The 24,561-nt window shown below is 47.8% G+C and overlaps 1 protein-coding gene across 1 annotated transcript in view; it reads right to left on the bottom strand.

Moving 5' to 3' along the window:
* Window positions 1-24,561, bottom strand: part of LOC137912263 (receptor tyrosine-protein kinase erbB-4-like) — a 119,363-nt gene that overhangs the window by 44,732 nt on the left and 50,070 nt on the right. Inside the window, exons 2-3 of the mRNA XM_068756613.1 lie at window positions 17,211-17,362; window positions 4,433-4,619 (exon numbers count right to left, since the gene is read on the bottom strand). Of these exons, the coding sequence (XP_068612714.1) occupies window positions 4,433-4,619; window positions 17,211-17,362 (339 nt within the window). The remainder of the gene's footprint in view (window positions 1-4,432; window positions 4,620-17,210; window positions 17,363-24,561) is intronic.

Below are 24,561 nucleotides of genomic sequence, written 5' to 3'. Positions count from 1 at the left end.
ACCAGCAGCTCAGCTCTGACCAGTAAATTGCCTCCGTCTGGCTCTACAGTCCATTTAGGGTGAGGTTTAGTGCGTTATCCTTAACTATCCTGATTGCATTCACTCCAGTCTCTGCTATGCCGGGAGCTGAGTGTGCTTCCCGGGAGTGATGAGTCTGAGTCTGAGCGCCATTATTGCAGGCCGACGTCCCTGCGTGGCGTGCCGGCAGCTCGGTTTTCCAGGGGTCAGCCGACGGCGACCTGCAGAACACTGCGGAGTGTCAGGGCAGAGCACAGGGCAGCGAACGCCTAGCCCCGGGAGGCTATTAGCGAACGTTTTCACCCCCATCCCATCCATGCTACGGCTGCTAATGGAGACAAAACCGGCGTCCCCCCGGGAACATTTAAATAAAACACCAATGGCAGCAGAGAGCGGAACAGCACCACGGAGCATAGGCACGGGTGACCGTGGTTGAACTAAAGATCTCGGCGTAAAAGAATGCACGTCTACAGATTGCCGTGCGTTACGTAACATCGGTGCCGCTGTGTTCCAGTGCTCTGCAGAAAGGGAGGGCAAAGATGAAAGCCCCCGCCCCAAGACTGAGGGGGCTCGCTCGCTTTGCACATCCACAACTGCAGCGTTTTCTGGGGTAGCAAAGCAGCGTTTGAAGCTGGGAGATATGTTTTAATCATTTGGCGCCTTAATGACACTACATTCATTATTAATGGGCCTCATTCCTCTGCTCACCCCCCCTCATAACAGCACGGAGCCAGAGTGGGTATTAGCATTAGCTGCTTTTGCTCTATTTGATCTTTCTGTAATTACACCACTTTTTGAAGATCACACCACAAGCTTTTTGTAAAATAAAGAGGCCTTGGAATTTTTTATTTTTTTTAAATGCAAATTCCAAACAAAATTATAGCATCTCTTTCCTGAATCGAACGTTTTCCTTCAGACCTGAGAGTTAGATCTCAAGTACAGATTTGAGTCAGGGGGGGGGCGTGGAAATCGGAGTCACTCATAAAGAGGTAACATCAGTCAACTGTCCGTATGCTGAGATGAAGCGCTGTAGGATTATACTTTTAGGTGCCTGACATTTTCTCAAAGAGGCAGAGGGTGTAATATCTTTGACGGAGTGAATCATTGTACCCTCGACTGAGGGGATTTACTGTATAGATCAGATCCAACCTTTATGACAACTCTGACACCAATGGGTAAAAAAAGAAGTTTCATGAGAAACTTTTCTCACTTAAAAAATCTTGTGAAAACATGGAGGAGGATTGATGCAGCTGAATAAAATCAGAGTGATCCGGATGTTTTAATCATGATGATCATCTCTAGAACAGAGTGACCGTGAAACGCTTTAATAATAGCTGCAAAAATACTGCAATTAGCAAGCTAGCGGCGGGAAATTATTGGCTTTAAATAAGTGGATGTTTGCGTTGTTGCCAGGTTGTGAAATCGCGGCGGCGGCGCCGTCGTCACGATGAGCCTTTCAGGAAAGCAAAGGGATGAAGAAAGCCGTGACGGAAAAGAAAAAGAAATGGGACAGCGGAACCGGAGCTCCGGCATCTGCACACGAGCTGAGAATGGAGGGTGGGTATTGCAGCCAGATGGGAAGTTGGAGTCGGATCTCTCTTTGGGGCATGCTGAGCCATTTGGCCCCCGTCCAAATGGGCAATTTCACAAGAAAAGAAAAAAAAAATTTCACTCACAAACAAAGCAAATAAAGATTGGGGATCTGGATCTGAAAACCATTTCATCCATCTCCGAGTCTTATGGCGGTTATTATCGCCGCCGCAGCGCAGCGTGGGGTAATTAGCACTGCAGTGCCTAGCGACGCTAGTCATATGCGTATGCACGCCAGCTCATCGGGGCTCACGAGGAGCTCAGGGTGAAGCTGAACAAGTCGCATACTGAATGGGCGACCGAAGCGAAAGCCACATCGCAGGACGCATGCACGGAGCCGCGTGGGGAGATGTCGCTCGACGTCGTCGTGTGTGGCGAGAATCGCTGACTTTAAAAGCACGTCACCTCGAGACACGACGGTGAGCGGCGAAAAGGAATTACGAAAGAAGTACGTCTCATTGAAGCAGAAACGGAAGCAGCTTCCTCGTTGTCGTTATGAAGGGAAAACTCTAATTGAGTTTATTCAAATGAGAGAATTCATTGCGTTCAGGCCCTCCAGGAAGTTTTGACGCCGAGGGTCGAGGCTTTCGGCGGATTGTGGGGTGGTGCTGCGCCCAGGAATCACCAAATCACCCTCATTATGGAAAGAAACACCATCTTGGTGCCTCTACAGGGCGAGGAATCATTGCCTGATCCTTGGAAGCGTATGGGGAGCACTAATCTCGCAAGCCTTGGGCAGCGCATTAAGCCGTTTGTCAAGGAATAGCCGCAAATAAGTTCAAGCAAAAGCTGGCATTTATTAGCCCAGTCTGGTGTGAGAAAGCCGTGAAGACTGTCCAAGGTAGAAGGAAGAAAGGGACCATCATCCCTTTCCTGTAAAAGGTGGTGAAAATGGAAGGCGTCTCGCCGCGCGACCAATTATTGCTGTCAGCATGGCCTTAAAGCTCTCAGGAGTCCTTTATCGTCATGATCGGTCTCCATAAAACGCTGCTTACACCAGCCCTGTCATGAGCTTTAATATGGATCCCCCCGTTTGACCGCCTGCCATCAATCAAACCTGCGGCAGAGTCGATGGAACGCGAGCTCGGGAAGAATCCTCGCCACCCCCAGCTCCCTCATCCCGTTGAACAACCTTGTGATCCATCCCAGGTTTTGGTCGGGGACTGTAAGATTACGCGTCCTCTGTTTCACACCGAGATTCAGTCTGGTTGATCTGTAAAAACGCACTGAATCGTCTGCAGCGGGACCGAGGGATGGACGTCGGATAAATTGAAATGCCCAGAGGAGAGGAGCTTAAAGCGTCTGCAGATCGATGCCAGAGAAGAAGCTTCCGGCAAAATGCAACAAAGAGGGAGGCGGCAAGAGTCGTCCCGGTGGTTTGGCAATTGATTGCGCCAGGTTGGGACCGAGCCCAGATCGGTCCCGTTTCCTTGTGTGGAATCTCTAATATTAAGGTTTTTATATTTTCAAACCATTACAAGCCTGACAAATTACCTCTGGTACGTTGGTAAGAACAAAATCTCAGGAGAATTGGCCGTTTCAAACGGATTTGTCCTTGTTCTTTGGCTGGACTTTAGAGGACATACTTGTTGGACAAGATCCCCCCCCCCCCCCCCTCACCAACTGGCTCAAACAATGCCTCAAGATTGAAGCTCCATCCATGCTGGATGAACAGCGCTCCTTTTCTGTTGTTCTGCCATGAAGAAGTCCTACAAATTCTCCAGAGCCAATTAGATGGCGGATAATAAAATGGCTTGACGATACTGGGAATGCTTTCCTTCCTGGTCTTTTCAGAATTCACTTAAATACAAGGTGAAGTGCCTTCATTCTCTCAACATGTACCACACTTGAAGTTCATCCATTCAGCACATTCCTTCAAGTGTCTCATCCAGCCTTGGATGCCGACATCTGAGCAGCTTCCCTGCCATCGAACAGAGCATGGAACAAAACAAAGAAAAAACGGCTAAAAGAGAAACAGTGACCACGAGTTCCATCGCCTCTCCTCAGAACCGGCTCCGACAGCTGTCCCTCAGACAGTTCTTCCCTCACGACAGCTTGAGCTTCTCTCTCGGAGCGATGGCAATGTTCACGGCAAAAAAAAAAAAAAAAGAAAAAGAGGAGAGGACACCTGACTCCCGCAAGAGAAAGATGGTGAATATTTGAGCAGCACCTCTGCAAGAAGGACATGCATGATTTATCAAGCTAATAAGGAAAGTGGCTATTTAAGGAGCCGCAAGAGGAGATACGATTCAACCACAGGAAGCAGGCGAGGAAGGGATTTTGTAAAAGCCCGCAACAAAAAGAGAGGGCCTCCAGTCCACTACTAACGGCGAAACGATGAACTGATGTCGAGGTCGAGGTCAAAGGTCCGATAAAGCCAACAGACAAAAGCTACCGGTTACAAATGCGATCCGCTTTCGCTTCTTCCCTTTTCTTAGGATGAGAAAAGAGAACATCTGTTCCATAAAACACAACACAAAACGTCCTGCATGAAATAAGCTCATTCCCGGTGCGTAAACTGAAATACAATTAATGGGGAAATAGGACTTTTCCCAGCCATTTGATCCCTTTTGCACACTGCAGCAATCCAGACGGTTAATTTTCTAGGGTAGCGGGAACATAACTCCAAAAAGTTGCGTTTCCAATTTTCCGACTTAATAAGAAGCCCCTATTAAATCTGCATATGAGCCGGGAAAAAGCAATGCATTTGGGGAAAAAAAATGAATTCCCAGAAAGCTGCTGCAGTGTTTGGGTTATAACCTCAGGGGAGGGGGGTGGGGGGGGGTTGAGGTACTTAGACGTCATTAGACAAGCCGGGGTTTACCTGTCAGGTTGCGAAGGCCCAGCTGTCTCAGGCCGTAGTAGCCGTCCCGCCGGTAGTTGAGGAATATGGCCAGGGAGTAGCGACCCTCGTACAGTTTGGTGCCCCGGACGATGCGGAGGTTCTCCAGCGGCAGGTAGTCAAACTGGTTGAGCGCCACCAACACGTAGCCGGTCACTTCTCGGATTGACTGCACGAGAAAGAGAGTAGAAAGAGAGCGACATTGAAATTCAGGGTTTCATCCTTCTTGTATTTGCCGCGCCCTTTATCTCCGAGTTGGGGGGGGGGGGGAGGCTCGTCTGGATTTTGATGTGGAAAATGAGGAAAACTTAATCCATCAAATGAAGGGTCATCGGGGTAAATCAACCATTCAGCACCTTCGACTTCAAACCTTTGCATTTTGACTCGTGTCTCGCTCATGAATTATACTTAAGGCGATAATGGATTCCCTCATTTTCCAAACAAAGAGCATGCTATTTGCATTTTGAAATGTTACGCTTTGGACATAATGATTAAAATGTCAGGCCGATCCGGAGATTGATTGCGCTTCCCCATCTGATAAACAGTCTCTTGGCTGCTCTTTAAGGCACCAGGAGTCGCGATGCTCCAAAAGTATCCCATCCAAGAAGCAATCATCTCATTTCAAGTGTAAATAAAACAGCGACAGACTCATTTGTGAGTGGATTCCCGGAGGAGCAAAGAGTTACACACAAATAATCCGGGGCCAGGAACACCTTAAAGGCCTCGTTGTGCATCGATTGACCTTCTAAAAGTCGCTAAAGAGCAGATTGCGATTGCGATGAGCAAAATGAATCCAGCAGTACCGTCTGAGAAACCACAAAAGAATATCTGAGCTTTAAAGACAAACATATGGAGTTAATACATAGAATATTTATTTGGCAGCTAATCCTATCGAGCATCGCTGCCAAATCCAAACTCGCTTGATGTGTGTGTGGTTGTGTGTGTGTGTGTGTGGTTGTGTTGTAAAACACAGTGTATTCCCTCGTTGCTACAACTCCATGCAATATTCATCTTAACCACTGAAACAGAGTTTACTCACGTACGAACACAAAAAACTCCCAAACACACATCAAGCAGCTGGTAAATGTCAGGCTAACACCCGAAACCGTCGAGCCTAATGAGGTCCGGCGGCGGCGGCGGCGGCGGCGGTGGCTGCTTCTTCTTCTTCTTTGGGTTCAAGGTGCAGGTCGGAGCTGTCAACGTGAGTTCCACGAAAACAGAGCAATAACCCTCGTTGTTGTTGTTTTTTTTTTTGTAAATACAGGAAGTTTGAAGTTTAGAAGCAACAGGGATGCCCCTAATGACCGGGGGGGGGGGGGGGGGGCAGGTGAGCCGATTGGTCAGAAGAGAGCGAAGAGAGCAAAGAGATGAGTAATGGGAGGTCGGATTGGTCTCTGACCCATCAGGGATGATAGCGGGGGGGCTGACGGTTAGCATGTAGCAGGTGGGGAGCCAGGATAATAGCAGCTAGCGGAGGATTGCTTCTATATCGAGCGCTCAGCAGAGACACACACCTGCCTGGCCGGCCCATTGTAACGCTGACACAATGGGATGGAAACACAGCGGAGGTGCTTATTAGCGCGATTACAATGTGCCAATCACGGGCGGGAAGAAAAGAACAACGTAATAAAGTAGGCTCCGTTTCAGCCGAGGCCTTCATTTGCATACTTATTGTCAAAACCATTTCTTTTGTGAGGTACCGGTACTTCCCTGCCTGTCAAAAAAAAAACCTTACTAGATTTATTTTCTGTAAAATATGCTTGAGATTATTGGGGGGGGGGGGGGGGGGGGCGCTGATTTATCGCGACCCCCGTGTTAGGCAACGGGGATGGAGGCGCCCTGAAGGTCACCCCTGCTGTGCATGAACTCCTCCTCTATCCCCAGGTGACCACAAGGGGCGCTGTGGCTGCAGAGGGAGGAGGCTTTCGTTGCCAGCCGACCCCAGCTGGCAAACTCCACAGTGCTTCCACTGTGCCCCCTTCTCCCAGCCTCCGGGACCCGCTGGCAAAACTGTTTCCCTGTTGCTTAGCAACCACGGGGGAAAAAAACGAAGGTAGCAGGCAGTAAAAAAAAAAACAGACTGTGATGGAAGTCTTCTGTTGTAATTTCCCATAATTAAATTAAAGGCTTTCTACGTCCTTTATGAGTCATTTTCTTCCGCTTTGACGCCATTTAATTTCCCTTCCGCCGCCATTAATCGTCCGTTTTCTCTGAAAGCTTTCCAGATCAATATTTATCTGCATTCCTCCGCGCCGTCGTAGGAGGGAGGGAGGAAGCAGGGAGAGGAGGAGGAGGGAGGCTCCAGAGGGAAGTAAACACAAGCACCTGCACTTCCCCTCCCGCCGCATCAACTGCGCTCAGTTTGAGAAACACAGGAGATGCAGAAAAGACGCTCGGAATCAACAAGGTGGACAGCGTACAAGTAACAAGGCAAGTGGGTGGAGTCATCTATACCAACATGGCTCCTGAAGCCTCATGCACGCCAACCAGATCCCTTCCATCCCTTCGAGGTCAGAATTTTTTTTGGGAATCCGTTACCTTTGCACAATCTCAACACACAGAAGGCTTAAACCCCGCCTACGCAAAACAAACAAAAGAAACACACGCCACGAAGCTCAGACTGGACTGACACAACATCGGTGAGCTACCCATGATGCCTCAAGGGTTTGACACTCCCGATATGGATCTAATGGGACGTTCACAAGCACCTGCAGATGCGGTCTCTCATTCCAAGCCGACTTGGATGGACGCAAAACAGAACCGGTGTGAAGAAGCGACCGGATCTCTTGGAAAAGGAATAAAAAAACAAAACAAGCAAAGCCTCTCAGAATAATGAGACACTTAAGTTGTCTTCACGAGAAGGCAACATTTGATACCGCGAGATAACAACGTGATTCGGTTGTTATCTGAGGTGAGCAAGCATGAGCGCTACCAACTGATTTCCTGTCTCCAGATAATGAGAGAGTCGGTTTTAAGATGCGAGATAATGCGTTTTAATCTCGACAAAGACAAGGCCCGGGACGGCAGAGCTGCTGGGGGGGGGGGGGGACAATCCAGGAGCACAGAGAGAGAGTTTGAAAGTGCGTAGGGGAGATATGTTTCTAAGCGTAATTAATGGCGCACCTGTTCCTGTCATCTGGATGAGTGAGAGCGTAAATGAGGGAGATGGGAGGAGGAGGAGGATGGAGAGACGGGGAAAAGGGGCAAACTAGAGGAGGAAGGGGGGGGGGGAAGGAATCACGCAGCCTGACTCCTCCAGCAGCAAAGTCAATGGGCGGGCGGGGAACTGTTTACCAATTCACTTGGATGGTCTCCGCAGCAGAGGCACGCTCTTCTTCACCTCGCCGTTTGGTCGCCCAAGCCTGCCGAGAGCACTCCGGTGTGACGTTCAAGGTTCCGGGAAAACCACACACGAAATATCAAGGCCTGTGACTTTAAGTGAGATGCTCGCCGCGGCCATTCGGACGGGTTCGATGGAAATGTCGCCGGTTTGTTGGCGGTGTCCCGAGGAAGACCTGCGACGTGAATCGATGGCGTGCGGGGGGGGCTTTTCCCTCACTTCAAATGGAAGCGACATCAAACGCAGGCGGGGCGAATGTTTTGATCCCACGCGCCACTCTTCATGTCGCCGGCGGCACAGAGGGGGGGGTTCGAGACCCGGTCCTTTCAAAGCATTTCTAGCCTCTCAGCCTTTCCCGTTAAGGAAAGTAAATGTTATGACTGAGCCAATCGGAAGCAACCAGTGTTTTCTGATTTCCTGTGCAGGTCGAGGACGACGAACTGCGACACACACACACACACACACACACACACACGGATCAACTGTTGCTTCAGAAAGTCACACTTTGAAAGAAGTTTTAAAAGGCTAATCGGCAAAAAAAAAAAAAAACGACCCTCAGATGAGAGAAAGCCGCCACTGGGTGGATCAGATGAGTCACACCCCCCACGCCGGCGTGTCTCCGTGACAATGACCTTGGGATGACACCGTAACGCGTGCGCGTTGGTTAATATCCACGTGGCGGCGGCACTACGGGCTTTCGGCTGTGATATTTATCGTCTCAGACAGCCTGACAATCTCATGCGAGCTCGCTTTGCGAGCGGCATCCAGGTTGTCAAGACGCATTTACAGTAAAGCCCCTGACTGCCAAATGAAAATTACCGGCGGGTGGGTGGGTGGGTGGGGGGGGGTTTGCAAGCGCGTTAGCGGGCGAAGCTAAAACAGTGACAGTACAGTATCTGATCCTGGCGCCGCAGTGAAAACACTGATACATAACTCATGAGGCGAGGGCGTTGGAGCAACGGTGGCGAGGCGCATCGCATTATGCCGTAGCCTTTGGGGACCCTACATAATGCAGTTAAGTGACAAAGCCAGTGCGCGTCAGCCACCGGCCCGGGTTCCGCGTGCCTGGCGGTAGCGGGAGGGATCAAGCGCATGCGATCGCTCGTCGCATTTTCTATTTCAAGCCCTCATTATTCATGGTCATTCCCAATTTAGGGCACAGAATTGCAGGCATCCCCCCAAGGGGAGTGGCTAACCATGCTACACGGGCGAGTCAATGTCAGTTCGCGCCTCTGGGGACACAAAGGTGCGTGACATCCGGGGGGGAGACTGATGATGACTCGGCGGCAGCCACAGGTGGATCACGCTGCACTTTGTTTGGATCCGTTGAAGTCGACAAGAAAGACGGCGGGAAAAGGAGAACCCCCCCCCACCCCCCCCCCCCAGTGCGGAAGAACCTGGCTCTCATGCCGGCAGGGATCGTCTTCCTCACACACCTCTATTCTCTGACATCTTCTATGAGCAGGATGCTCTCACATGCTTTTTCCATCCTCCATGTCTACAATGGACATATCCCTGCTCGGTTACCACGGCAATGCTGAACTGATTACAACCGGATGAATGTGTGTATAGGGTGTGTGTGTGTGTGTGTGTGTGTAAAAGATGGCAGTGGTGGTGAAGAATTTCACCTTTAAACCTTAAACATATTCATTAGTCTGGAATGAAGGCGTTTAATCACATGCGGTCGTTCTGATTGGCGGCGACATGAACAGTGTGTGTGTGTGTGCAAGTTACATGTGCTTTAGCGGCGGCTGGTTGGAAATGTAAATCTATTTGACTGCACAATGAAATTTGAGATAAAGCACACGTGAGAAGGATAAAAGCACATGTGTGAAATTATCAAATGCACCTCAATGAAGGCGAAATAAGCTGATTTTACACAATATATGTGGCTTTAATGTAGATTTCCTGTCTATGCATGCAGAGGAATCTCATTTCTACAAGAGCCGGAGGCATTTTTCCTCTTCTATAGATAAATTATTAACCCACAGATGCCCACATGTTTTGTGCTGTCATGGATGTGGGTGGGAGTTCAAAACAGAAACAGTATAAAATCAAACAGAAACAACTAAGTTTGGTTCGTTACAGCCCCGGTTGATGAAATCTAATCGTCGCCGCCGCTTCCCAGACTGCTGCAGCGCATTCCCTTAGTCGTGTCTCCCTGACACGGTCATGTTTGTTCCTGCTCTTCATACCTTCATGGAGAATAAAAAGAATCTAGCAATTTCACACATTCGGCGAAGGAGGAAATGAACTAAGCCCAGAGCAATAATGAAATTATAACAATGTTATTAGAGACTCGCCGGCTGCCGTCGCACTGGAATTCAAATTTAGTCTCTCCACGCCGGTCGAAGAGCGAACATGTCAGAGGAGATGATTGTCATCAAAACGTTCTAAATCTGGATGAAGACGGGACGAATGCAGAGCATCACAGACGACAGAAGGAAAGAAGGAAAATACTAACTTTATTGCCTCCATTCATTGCCTATTTTTGTAAACTTTAATTTAGTAAAATATATTCATTAGTAATATGACATAAATAATGTGTTAGCTTAAGTGTCTTGCTTAATTAAATAAGAGTTGAAATTAACATAAGAAATTGAATTTAACATTTTACAATTTAAATGACATATATATATATATATTTTTTGCAAGACTGCACAGAAAGATCACTTACCAAGAAAACCTTGGGATTTATCCCAAAACCTGCCTCACATATAGACGCACAAGCCATTTTATGATAGAGAAAAAGATTTCTCTAATTGGGCCGGAAAATAAGCAGGGCGTTTTTCAAATCCCTGGCGGAAGCGTGGTCAGGGTTGAACTTCCACATCTGCACTGGAAAGGCTTTCGGCGGCGTGGGAGTAAATAACGTCCTAACGGAGAAACTATTTTCATGGGGAATGTGAGCCTCTTGATGCTCGTCATCCTCAGATAGAAAGGAAAGAGAAGATGATCAAGCCGCTTATTGACACCTGTCTCATTTATCTGAGAAGACGGAGACGTGAGTCTCGCTGCCGTTGCGCGAAGCCATAGGATACCTCAGGTATGAGAGGAGAAGAAGGCCGGCATTTTGCTCGGAGTGGGGAAGACCACCGGTGCTTCATCCATGCCGCTCGGCCTCGTGCATCTGCCACCATAATTTGTGATAATGACGGCATCCCAGTAGGGCCAACTCTGCGCACAGCGGTTCCGAATTGATTTAGTGCATTAATTACGGCCCCGTTACGCCGGTGTCATGGACAATATTTTACAATTTGATAAGCAAAAGACGCGCCGTGGGATCGTTTTTGATGAATGAATCCGGTTCAGCCGCCGCGCGCTTTTATGGCTGTACCTTTTAATTTAACGGTAATCACTTTCGCCCTCCGCGACGTGGAGGCAGCAAGACTTTAATTTCACCTCGGAGACCTCTGCTCTGCATCGGCTTTGATCGGGCCGACAAAACAGCCGGCACGAAGCACACACACACACACGATGAATAAGTGATGGGTACAACTGGATGGCTGCTCGTACATGTGTGCGCATGGTTTTCTCTTTATGAATAGGGTGTACGTGCGACTATTCTCCCCCCTGCATCGAAACAACAGCTCTCAAATGCCGCAGGCGAGTTCCCAGTAATGAGCAGGAGTCTCTCTTTGCACCACCAAAATCCAAAACCACCACCTGGCAGTCTCTGAAATCCCCACAGGAGTCAGGAGGCAGCCCAAACAGATCAGCTGTTGACGGGAAGCACTATACATGCATGGTAGATTTGAACGCATGGCTGTATTTTTATGTATTTATGCCTTTTCCCGCCGCAGCCGAAGTATTTTCTTTAATACTGATGTCTCAAACATGAGGATAAAAAGTTGGTGGTGAATCCCGCAAACTTTGGATCCGGAGCATTTCTTTGATATTGCAAAGAAAGGCCACCAACTAGAACCTCAGCCCATCTCAGCCCTTAAACATCCGCCGCGCCAGTGCCTCCAATAAACGGTGTCTGAGTCACGCTTTCAGATCCGGTTTATGAACCACCTCTGAGCAGCGATCAGACGGATTCCGCATTTCTATTATGCATAAACTACTTGACCGATTTTAACGGCCGCGGGTGGAAAAATCCAGGCGGGGTGCCAGGATATGCAAGCTTTGAATTAAGAAGCGCATCCATGTATTTGATTATGTTGTGATTTTGCGCGGCACTTTTTAATCCAAGTTCCTCAACACTGAATTTTAATCTAGAAACTAAAAGTGGATGCTAGAATTCTCCTCTCTTCTACTTGGATGTCTCCATTACCCTCCTATTAACAGGCTGTGAGATCCATCACAGTCTTCGCCTCTGTGAACTGGAAGGTGCTGGCTGGCGCTAGCGGGGTGCTAATTGTCCTAGCGTTGAAAGCTGTAATTACGAAGACGCGGCGCGAAAAGTTCCTGTTCCAGGCGACGGCCGCAACCTTTCACGAGCTTCTCATGCTGGTTCGTTGCAAATGAAACCGCAAGGTCCGCCCGACTGCTGGGTCGCCCTCGAACACCGTTAAGTGTGTCATTATTTGGGGAAAAAGGACCTCCGGCAGCGTCGGTCATGAAGCACAATGGTGTGAAACACGTGGGAGGAGGGACAAGGAGGGAGAGAAAGGAGTACTTGACCTCGTCACTGGCCTTGTCCTCTACCTCTCGCCATCTCTTCATGCAAATGACATCTCTGGCGGTGAAGGTGAGAGCTCTCCTCTTGCTCTCAGCCAAAATGACTGCAGCTCAGAGTCAAGGAAAAAACACAGAGACGGGCTCAGACTGTCAGGTGGAAGAGCGGTGGAAAAATCCACAATAATAAAAGAGACAGTGAAATAATTTGACAGAGGAGCTGAGGTGACTTTTGTTACAAGGCCATCTCGGGACTGTTTTTTTATTTTGGTCAAGTCAGTATTACTTTCCAGAAAAGTCAGGTGTCTGGAATGACTCTGCTCCACACGGAAGGGCTCCGCAAGTGGCCAAAAAATGATTTTAATGGGCAGAAACCTCGAGCAGGTCCTGTTTCCATCCAATCTTTTCATGCCTATAGTTAGCAAACCTCTAAACTCAATCATACCATATCAAAGTTGGAACAAGTGCGATGGAGGGGAATGAGAAAGTGATAGCAGAATCAGAAAGATGCAGCCCTGCTGCAAACACCATGGATTCACGTTAGCCACCTTTTAGCATCTCTGTGAATATTAAACTTCTTCCTGTGGACGCACGGCCCAAGAAGAGCCGAGCCGCGGAACGGCTGCATGCTTTCATTTGCAGCCGAAGCACATCGGAAAATGTGAAGCCTTTAGTCTTGAGATGTCCTTTTTTATCTCTCCCCTCTCATCTCGTTTCATTCACCGCTTCCTGTTGCCTCGCTGCACTGCGTTCTTTTCTTCCCCTCTTAATGGGCGGGTTTGGTAATTCTTTAAAGAAAGTGTCGTCTGCTTCCTTGCCGTCTCCGGCGGCCGGTGTTTGCAGGAGATAAGCTCTGTAAAGAGTGTCCCTGTCTGCATGTTGACACAGACTACAGCCCCGTGTCATTCATCCATCTTTATTGCCCGAGCTTGTAAGCATATGTCTTTATATCTACTGATAAATTCAGTCATCCAGAGAGGAGCCGGATGCATTCAAACACCGACACACACTTTTGCCGCTCGTCTCTTCCTGACACTAAGATTGGACATCCTCCATCCGTCCTCTCTCGACCGCAGCCCTGGCCTCCCGTGCTGTGTTTTTTGTTGCGGAGCCGGCCACCTGATTGATCTGGTTTTAATGAAGAATCCTCAACCTATAGGTGACATCATTAGCTGGTTGCGGGCCAGTGTGGGCCACTTGGCACGGCTACCCGCTTCACTTCTGGGTGACAGATAGACGGCGGCCAGAAACATAGACAGAGAGGGGGTATATGGCAATGCCCTTCAGACACCTGCATTCGAAAATCATTTCATCTCTTGGCCAAAAGTAAATCTGAGGCGCCTCAAACACTCTCAGTGGGGACTTTTTTTTTTGCCAAGAATGCAAATCTAAGGGGAAATTTAATAGCTGTCGTTTTAAAAATTTTATGAGCTCTACTTCTTTTGGCCTCCTCACAGAAACCCAGAAAGACGCTGAATTAAAATAAATCGTGAGAGGGTTGGATTCTCCCAGTGGTTTTAACAGCCCTGAACTGGAAAACGAAACTTATTTTTACTGCTGGTGGTTAAATGGCTCTATCACAAAATATGATCATATATATTAAAATATAAAAAGGTTTCAAAAGCATTCCTTGTCTGCATGTTCAGAAGCAATTTTCAGGCGCGTAAAAGAAAACAGGTTTGGTCGCCGAGAGCAAAAGGGGTCGATTCAGGCCATACGAGGTCAGACGCAACAAAAATAATCCCCCGGTGGAAGAAGCTCCACTCGTCCAGGGCCTCTAAGATGGATAAAACAAACAATATAAGATACAAGACTATAAATTGACCCAGATCTGATACAGCCTGGTCTATAAAACTAACTTTATCACATTACCGGTCCCTCTTGCTCTCAGACTGAAGGGGAGGCGGATAGAAAATGTGGTTTGGAGGAGAGCTCAACCTGAGGAGGCTGCAGAGCCATCTCATCCATCTACCTGTCAGCAGAAATCACCAAGTCGTGCCCCCCGCCCGCGACCCCATTGTCCCTTATACTTGCGCTCTCCCCACAGATTTATACGGAGGAGAAAACACATCCCTGCAGCGGTGGCTGAACTAATTTTATCACAGCAGCTGCCATAAAAGCTCTGCTCTTGCCCTCTCCACATACTCCGTCCATCCATTTGTACCGTTCCTACCTCCCAGACTGCTGTTTTAAAAAGGAGACTACAGAGCACAAGTACATAAATCCTCCAGAGACACCCCCAACCCGCCTGCAGCGCCGGGGCGTATGTGCTGAAACGTACGTGGCGTGAGCATGTTCGTAATACGCGTGGACGCCGACACTGAACTTTGTGTGAACTGGCGCTGTGCGTGCGCGTTTGTGTGCGAGAGTATGTCAGATATTGTGAGAGAAAATTTAAAGCAGACAAGGACATATCAAACATCCAGCGCTGCTGTCTTGAAAAAAATAAGGTGTGGTGTCTAATTTCTGTGTGATGTGATTGGTGCGTTGTTTCCAGGGCAACCTTAGATTTTACACCCCCGGTTCACGTCCACTTAACAATCCCCAGATGCCTAATTGTATCCCTAATGACGCCGGGCCTAATGGGACTGTTTATGGTATTCATTTGACAGTGCTGGCCCAGTAATTAGACTACACCTCACTTCATTAAACAGCAGGGGGGGGGAGTGACAGTGCCTTGTGGTACATATAGTATATGTGCATGCAGTAGTAGACCCAGGAGAGTACTGCATCCTTAAGGACCGGTGATGGCACTTTGCATTCAGAGCACCGCTTATCATGTACGATAAATAAGTAGAATGCAAATGAAATCTAATGAAAGAGACGCCAGCGCCGGAGTGATTTAACCGAGAATGAGGATAGCAGTGGTAAGAGAAGAGGTTTGATCTATTTTGAGGGTAGGCTAGCAGGTTCTGCTGTTATATTACCATGCAGACGATGCTATAACGCTGCTTTGTAAGTCCCAGGCGGCGACGAAAGGGCAGGCAATCCTCCGTGATTTATCACAGCGCCTCTGTTGTGAATATGAGAGGAGATACTGTCATATCGCTGTTCAACAGGGGGGGGAGGGGGGCGTGTCACTTGCATTTTGTCACATTTAATTCTTTGTTTGTGATAAATATCAATCTTTATCTGCATCGTCTTTGCTGTCATCGCATTCTTCTGAGGCTTGCCAGAGAAATAAAGAACATTTTCGAACCGGGTGATAAACAGAACGATGAACGCATTTCAAACGCTTCATTAAAGAAATCAATATCTGCCTTTTTTTTCTTCTTCTCCCAGCTGCTCCCGCTTTGAGGTTCCTGACACACACACGCTTGTTTGTCCCAACAGGGGCACAGGAATAGTTCAATATTACCTTCGATAAATGGCCAGCCGACTAGATAACTGCACACCACCCTCACTATTCTTAATATCTAACGATTGACACTTCCTTGGTGCTCTATCCACGGCCCTGAAACAGTACAGCATTAGCAAAGAAGCTCTCCAAAGAAGTTTGTTTTTCAATAACATTTTCTGTAATTTACGGCTGTTTTTAGTAACGTATCACGTAAAGCATGAAAATTCACATACCCATGATGCAGCATCAACCCAGCGTCACTATCCGTGGTGCTGAACCGCCCCAGCGTCACTATCCGTGGTGCTGAACCGCCCCAGCGTCACTATCCATGGTGCTGAACCGCCCAATGTCACTATCCATGGTGCTGAACCACCCCGGCGTCACTATCCATGGTGCTGAACCACCCCAGCGTCACTATCCATGGTGCTGAACCACCCCGGCGTCACTATCCATGGTGCTGAACCACCCCGGCGTCACTATCCATGGTGCTGAACCACCCCAGCGTCACTATCCATGGTGCTGAACCACCCCAGCGTCACTATCCATGGTGCTGAACCACCCCAGCGTCACTATCCATGGTGCTGAACCACCCCAGCGTCACTATCCATGGTGCTGAACCACCCCAGCGTCACTATCCATGGTGCTGAACCGCCCCAGCGTCACTATCCATGGTGCTGAACCGCCCCAGCGTCACTATCCATGGTGCTGAACCGCCCCAGCGTCACTATCCATGTTGCTGAACCGCCCCGGCGTCACTATCCATGGTGCTGAACCACCCCGGCGTCACTATCCATGGTGCTGAACCGCCCCGGCGTCACTATCCATGGTGCTGAACCACCCCAGCGTCACTATCCATGGTGCTGAACCGCCCCAGCGTCACTATCCATGGTGCTGAACCGCCCCAGCGTCACTATCCATGGTGCTGAACCGCCCAATGTCACTATCCATGGTGCTGAACCACCCCAGCGTCACTATCCATGGTGCTGAACCACCCCAGCGTCACTATCCATGGTGCTGAACCACCCCAGCGTCACTATCCATGGTGCTGAACCACCCCAGCGTCACTATCCATGGTGCTGAACCACCCCAGCGTCACTATCCATGGTGCTGAACCGCCCCAGCATCACTATCCATGGTGCTGAACCACCCCAGCCGCCCAGCGTCGCTATCCGTGGTGCTGAAACAGTCCTGTCAATTGGTGTTTACATTTCTGCACCTGATGTTATTGATCCACTTCAGTAAATACAGTACAATAAATACTCTTTATTATACTGTGTGTATTATACTATCAACACTCCTAAATCACCGCACATATTTAATGCAAGTTATCTAGAGTGTGTATTCTGCGTTATATAGTGACCTGAACGATTCCTAAAAACTATGCAATGCGTCAAATTTCAGCGCACATATGTAAAATATGAAACCTAAGTGACAAACATGATGTGACCCCCCAGCCATACCTTGAGGAAGGAGAGGTTGCAGTTCCAATCGATGCTGGTGATCTCCAAATTGCCCATGACAACTTCACAGTTCTCGTAGAGCTTCTTCAAGGTGCGGTATTGCTGTTCAAGGTCAGAGAGAGTGCTCAGCTTGTTCTCCGTCCCGGGACAAACTAAAAGCAGGGAGAAGAAAACAAAGGTGCGTATTGAACACAAACTTAAAAGGCTGCGTTCAAGTTTAAATCGTATTTTTACAATACGGGTGAAATGAGAAATGTGTGAATGATACGATGATTGGACGATGAGAAAAGGAAATTTATAAAAGGAAAAAATTGGAGACAAAGAGTAAAGACAGAGCAGGTTATGATATTACATAAATTGCAGCAAAAAAAAGCTGATAAAACGTGATCCCCAACAATAAGAGAACTGTGACAATTGACGCTCAGGTAAGGACAAACAAGGTGAGAGGGTGGATATCATTTCTCTGAGGTGGTGACCTAAAGTCTGGGTACGCCGCCGGCACATCGTTTAATCATAGATATTCAAATTGCATTGGTTGACCTTTACAGAGGGCTTCACTGGGAGAGTTTCGCCGCTTAAGGAAATAAGACTTTGAAGCCACGGCGATGAATGGGAGGGGTAATTAGAAATGCCGGGAGTGATAAAGCAAGAAGTCACACACCTCTAGAAAACCCGTCCACTGATCAACACCTTTGACTAAAATATTTTTTTTGTCATTTCAGGACTAAGAAATCAGATTCTAACGATCATCATGATCATTAAAAAAAATAAAACATTTCTAAGAGCTTCCTGAATTAATAAACAGTTAAAAGCTATACTCAAGCTGATAATTGATTAATGCAGAAGCTGCTGCTGTAATTAGTTGCTCCTATCTCCAGTCATAAAACAATCTTCTCTTCCCTTCTAGCTTCTCCAGCAGTCAGTCAGTCAGCCTGTCCAGCTTCAGTCCTGCCTGCTACCATCTGGTCCATTCAGCTGCCCCCGGCACCACCGGCAGGGCCGAATGTTAGCACCTGTGGTTGGCACGGCAACAATGGCTCAATGGAAATAAACAGGTTGTTAAAGTTTGTCATTTTAGGACTAAGAGGCCCAACTTCAAACAGGTTTGAGTTTTAAATCTGGGTTTCACCAACAAATGGCTCGGTAGAATGAATGAATGAATGAAGCTTTAAGAACAAATAAAAATACTTATATTCATTGTATACTTTGGTGTTTTTAATATTTTCTGAAATATTAATATCAGTCCATGTTGAAGACACTTTTATCTGAGGATAATATGAATGAAAATAGTTATTATAACTGAACTGAATGCTCTGCATGGTAATTGGGTACGATCCTTTTAAACACCTCCTGCACATTTTAGATAAGGTTCATTTTATTTTACATATTAAACAGAGAACAATAAAGTGGAAGACACGAAAGTGGACTATTGCATAGCTGAACTTGCGCCTATATTGAACAACATTGAGAGCTCATAAACTCCTGTATTGCTTTATGGATCGTTGGCTCTTCCTCCCCTTGGTGATCTTCCCTATTGCTGTGGGTGCAAGTGATGTGTGGCAGAATGGCGGTGAAGGGACCCAGGCAATGGTGATAAATGCAATTTGCTGACCACACACACACACACACAGATGAGTTATTAGATGAATTGATTTAAAAGTGGCAACAAACTCGAAGGAAGCTTGTGTGAGGGTACAAAATTGGCTGGATCGATAAAGACGTGTGTGTGAGCGTGGACGAAAGGTTAGCGGGTGACTGTAATAATATTTTATTGAAACCCACTCGCAGGTGTGAGTGTGAGTTTATGTCTGCGCGTGTGGCGATAAAAGATCAGAGGGGAGAGGTGAAAAGTGAGGGGAAAACAACTCAGAAAAGCCAATATCGGCCGACGGGCGAGCGCACAGACATGCACGGACAAAGAGAGAAATGGCGATCATTCGGGGTGAGTGAGAAAGGCAAAAGAAAATAGAATTGAAAGAGAGACAGGCGAGCAATAGAGAGACACAATCTTGTATTTGTGCGAGTGGGGATGACATCCGCGAGCATTAACATTCATCTCGACGCGCTCTACTGTAAATGCTCCTCTCTCTGGGCTCATTTTGAAAGTGTCTAGATCCATCTGCTCTACCTCTTGCTCTCTCTCTCTCTCTCTCTTCTCCTAATTCCTTTCTTCTCTGCCGTGAGCAATTTATTTCTCCGTCTCGGCCCCCTCTCTCTCGCTCCCTCCATCCCTCTTCCTCTGAAGCCGAGCAGTGGACAATGAAAGTATCGAGCTGTTGTCTTTCCCCCCCGTTAATGCATCGGGTGACGGCAGGCCATGTCCATTTGACAGCTCTGTCATTCATGTGGCCGAGGGAGCGACATCTGCCAATCGACAAAATATCCCTGCAGGGCCAAAACTGTAGAGATATTTATGTCTTTGATTTATTTAAACCTCGAGATTTTAAAGGAGTTAGCAAGGTTAACTATGCAAAACATATAGGAATACCACAGGGATCTATGTCGGGACCATTATTCTTTATTCTATAAATAAGGGACCTTCCTATCAATCATATCCTGGGTCTGGTCTTCAGATGGAAGCAGATCACAGGCCTATGGGGGGGGGGGCTATGGGGTAAGTTATATTTACCTGTTCATCTATAATGCACCACACAGAAGAGTCCAACATCCTTAGGTGGATTTGAACCCCAGACCGTCTTGCTGTAAGTCCTTATTAGGCTAATGTGATGGCAATAAGAATATGTGACACTGAATCTGAACCAGAAAACGGTCTTTCTGCCATGGCCTTAGGTAAGAGGCGAGTAGTACTTCTCCAAGTCCAATCAAATGGAGTCCAACTCCTTGACTGAGTGTGAGGAAAGTTTGAAATGAATAACTCTGGTGGCATTTCTGTTTGGGGAAAATTGAAAACGGCAAGTCAGCACTGTCTGAGAAAATGGACGAAATTGGCTTTAGTGCAGTTATCCTCCACCTGAGGCTCGAGGGGTTGTCACCCAAGGAGTTCAATGAGGTGGTGATGATATTATTGCTGCCGGGGAAGACTTTCTGGGGGTTCGGGATGATGACGTCCACAAAAATGTGAACAGCTATAATCCGTCTCCACTATGGCTCAGATCGAAGCACGAAAAAAAAGGACTTGGCTAAAGTGAGAAAAGGACTGCAGTCAGAGTCGGTTCAGAATAAAGGATCATTGCATCTTTTTGGCAAACATCAAATTGATCAATAGAAACGCCTGGATGGAAAAGCTGTTCATTGCTGTCAATACACCCAGCTTCATCATTCACTTTGATGACAGCCATAAGTTTACGGCAATAAATGATGAGCAGTAAAGAGAGGGAAGATTTGACAAGCTTTGGTTTCCATCCAGCTACAAACGGAATGGTCGATGCGAAAGCGTACGAGGCCAGTGTTTGATGAAGTCCCTCAAGTGGGCCTGATTTCCAGAATAAAACCAGTAGATGTTTTTTTTATGTGTGTGTGTGTGTGCATTTATGTGGGTGTTCATTAAAATGTGGTCCTGTAGGGTTTCAGCACAAATAAATCACATGGGTGACAAGGAGTGGAGTCATTATTTGTGAATGGAGGATAAAATCAGGATTATTGGGGCAGTGTTTGAAGTGGGAAAAGTAATGTCTCGGACTGAAGTCGAGAAATCTATAGAGGTCAAACACAGATCCTGAAAAAGCAACGGAAGGACATGATTAACAGCACGATTCTGAAACCACGCCGAAAGGGAACACCAATCATCTGTTATTCAGTTTACTCTTGCAGCTCCTGGAGACTCCGATCAACTAAAGTTAAAAATAAACGACTTTTCCGAAGGTAGAGACCCACAAATAAACTTCTAACAGCCTCTCTCGACGCCATTGTTCAGGTTCAACATATAAAATGACATTTGCCTTTCTCTCAGTCTCGTTTGCCGTCATTCCAAACGCATTGCTTAAGTCCACAGTTATCGATGAGACCGATCCGAAGGCGAGGAATAACAAATTCAATAACAAGTGCCTTTCCTTTTGGAAAAGCCACAGGAGGTTGGAAAACTGTGGATTTCTGGGAAGTGCTGCGAACAAGGACTTTGAGCAAAAGAAGAAAAGCCTATAAAAAAGAATCTTCCTCTGTGATTAATGGACAGCATGTGGCCGAAGACTCCTGCAATCCCATCGGGGGGGGGGGGAGACTCCATCAATCACTTCCTGACATCGCTACCGCCATCGTCGCCATCATGCTAGAAGCCACACGGTCCTGAGGAGGTGCTGACGTGCCCGTCGCCTGGCAACATGACCAGTTGGAGATGTCGAGTAATAATAATTATAGAGACTGCAGTGAAGTTTCCAGAGATCGGGGGGGGGGGGGATTTTAGATCCTGCCAATGATCAGATAATCCAGGTCTACCCATTTCCTCTTCATGCACACAGACTCCCTTCCTTCAGCTCCTTCTTCTGAATCGTTTTCCACTTTTGATCTCATCCTCTCCGCATCATTTCTATTCCTGCGCCATCTCCTTCTCCTCCTTGTCCACAGGCTATTCTCCCATGCATCTTAATCGTCCTCCCTCGCGGCCGCTATCAATTATAATTCCACATGCGTCTGAGGCATCACAAAACACACTTAAAGGCAGGAGTGTCGAGACACGGTTGTACAACATTAACCTGGACACACACGCGCACACACACACACACACACACACGAATGCTGGACCTCCTCCATCAAAAGAGAAGCAATTTCTCAGCAGGCGCCGGAAATCACCTGCGACACCGACACAGGTGAGTGGGTGGGAGTGCAAGAGGGGTGTGTGTGTGTGTGTGTGTCATTTTTACAATAGATGCATTGGTGTGCACGCACACGCACACTCACGCGTGTATGTGTGTGTCAGACACAGGTTTAATGACTCGTCCAAGCTAATTTTCAGCCGCTGGCTTCTCTTTGTGGGGAAATGAGGTTTGTAGTTAATGTAGCACAGAAGGGCTGCCTGTGATCACGCATGTGCGTGTGTGTGTGTGTGTGTGTGGCTCAGAGCAGAATATTAGTGGGGACCATATGGGAGGAATCATTATGAAGGAACATTTATGCCACGAGGCCTCTAAGTTTCACAATCGGAGTTTGGACAGGAAATGCCTTGAGTGCAAAGATCCATCCTTTTATAAATCAAATTATAGTGTGTGTGTGTGTGCTTGTGCATTCTTGAGTAATTTAGAACATGTCAGCTGGCGTCAGATTGTGCACGAAGGGAAGTGGCGTGTCACAAGCAAAAACACGTGAGAAGCACGGAATGAAGTGAAACGCACGACAGAGATCGGAAAAAAAAAAAAAACGCATGGAAAGCAGAAACACATGCAGGAACGTTCTCCTGCAAGCGAGCGTGAACCACGTGCCGGCGAGAGCGCCGGGAACGTGGCCTCCCCCACACGAGGAAATAAGTTTGGTTTGGATGTAATAAGCAACTGAAAGGCAAATGAGCCTTTCAGCGTGACGGCCTCCATCAAAGCCCAGACAGCCCGTTTCTGGGGAAATGCTTTATTGCTGAGAGAATCCAAAATGTCATTCATCTATCCGTTCTCTGGCCTTCCTCCCTCCTCTTCCCCACCACCTCATTCCACTTCTGCCATCCACCCGTCTCCCAAACATCGATTCCCTCATTTAGTCCTTCAAAACTCCCCCTCTCCCTTTCAGAACGCCGCTCCTCGTTACGTCGTAATGGGAACGTGGCGAAGGATTAGCGTCAGCGTGGATTCTGGTTATTGATTGCAGCGGGAAACAAAAGCCGGAGCAGCTGGGCCCAGTTTGAATTAGAATTTTACTTCAACTCTCATCTTGTAATTTCTTTTATTCCGTCGTAGCGTTCTCGTGGTCCAAATTGTCCAGACAGATAAGAAAAGAGAGAAAAAGACGGCGAATACATCTCGCGCTGCGGAAGAATAACTCCTGGGAATCCTGAGAAACACCTGAACGTCACAGACCCCCCCCCCCCTCCTGTGGGACAGGATCTGTGAGAATCAGCGGGATTGGAACCGGAGATGCTCGATCCAGAGTCTTCACCACGGATTTTATAGCCGTAGGCGCAGAACATTAACGGGCGACGATTCCAGCAGCATCCAACACTTCCCGAATTGAATCTCAGCCCATCGATAATCACTTGGGAAAGCTAGAGCAAGCATGCAAACATGGAACTATTAAAAAATAATAATACAAATTGCAGATCGGGCCAAGATGGACGCCCAACCGAGGCGTGAAAACCCTCGTGTGCTAGCTGCTATAAATCGGGTCCAAGTTGGAGTGCGATTTTGGAAGTTAAAGACACTGAAATTCAAAAACAACAATCCAGACCGATCCTCAATCTCTCCCCACCCATCTCCCTCCGCTGCTTTTTTCTGGGGGGGTCTTTTTATTTTTAATGCCATGCGCCCGCTCTCATCCATCTCGGGCAGAAATCAATAACCATTCGCCGCCACACGGAGGGGTGTAAATAGCAGAAATCTGACATTCGCAGGATATAAAACAACGGGCTCTCGATATAATCAACAGCGGTACCAGCGCCAGTCCTCACACAATCCATAGCCTTATTAAAAAGAAGCTAATAATTTAGCCTCATGTAGCACTGATGGAGGGTCGACGGCTGGAGCGTCTGTTGAGTCAGGAGTTGAGTGGATGACGGGGGGCGAGGAAGGATGGGAGGAGGAGTGCAGGGAGAAAATGTGTGTGCATCAAGATTTAAACCACACACACCACTGGTGGGGCTTTTTGAACCTCGCAGGCTGCCATAGAAGACAGCAGAGGAACCAAATATTTCCTTCTCCTCCTTCTTAAAAGCTTCTTATTAACGGTGCGGGGGGGGGGGGGGGGGGGGGCGCACGGCCTCCATTCTCCTCGCAGACAGCCGGAAGAAGAAAAGGATTGAGGAGAAGGAAAACAAAGAGAGCGCCTGAAAAACAAAAGAGAGCGAAAGGAAAAGCAAAATAAATAAATAAATAAAAAAACGCGAAAAGGCCGGCAGCTGCGAGAGAACTGAGAGAAAGCGAGATAAGAGCCGCCGCAGCAGCGTGAGACGATCTGATGTGCAGACATGAAACCGAGGCGCTGGCTGCAGAGTCTCTCGCAGTGCGTTTTTAAACGTGTGATATTTCTGCATGCATCATCCGTGCATGCGCCGTCGAGTGAAGTGTCTGCATGGGCAGGAAAAAAGATGTTTGTGGGTGGGCGTGCAGGAGTTTCTTGGAAAAAAATCGGGTTTAAGCCACATGTCCTTCGTGTTTACCCGCTCCACTTGATGGGCAGGGGGGGGGGGGGTCACGGTACACAGAGGCGGTAATTTGACCAAAGTCATTACCGGATGTCTTCTCGGAGGACGTCAAGT

Source organism: Brachionichthys hirsutus, chromosome 24 (assembly GCF_040956055.1).
Source record: "Brachionichthys hirsutus isolate HB-005 chromosome 24, CSIRO-AGI_Bhir_v1, whole genome shotgun sequence".
NCBI lineage: Eukaryota > Metazoa > Chordata > Actinopteri > Lophiiformes > Brachionichthyidae > Brachionichthys > Brachionichthys hirsutus.
The sequence above is the reverse complement of the archived record's forward strand: the minus strand, read 5'-3'. Positions and strand labels throughout refer to the sequence as shown.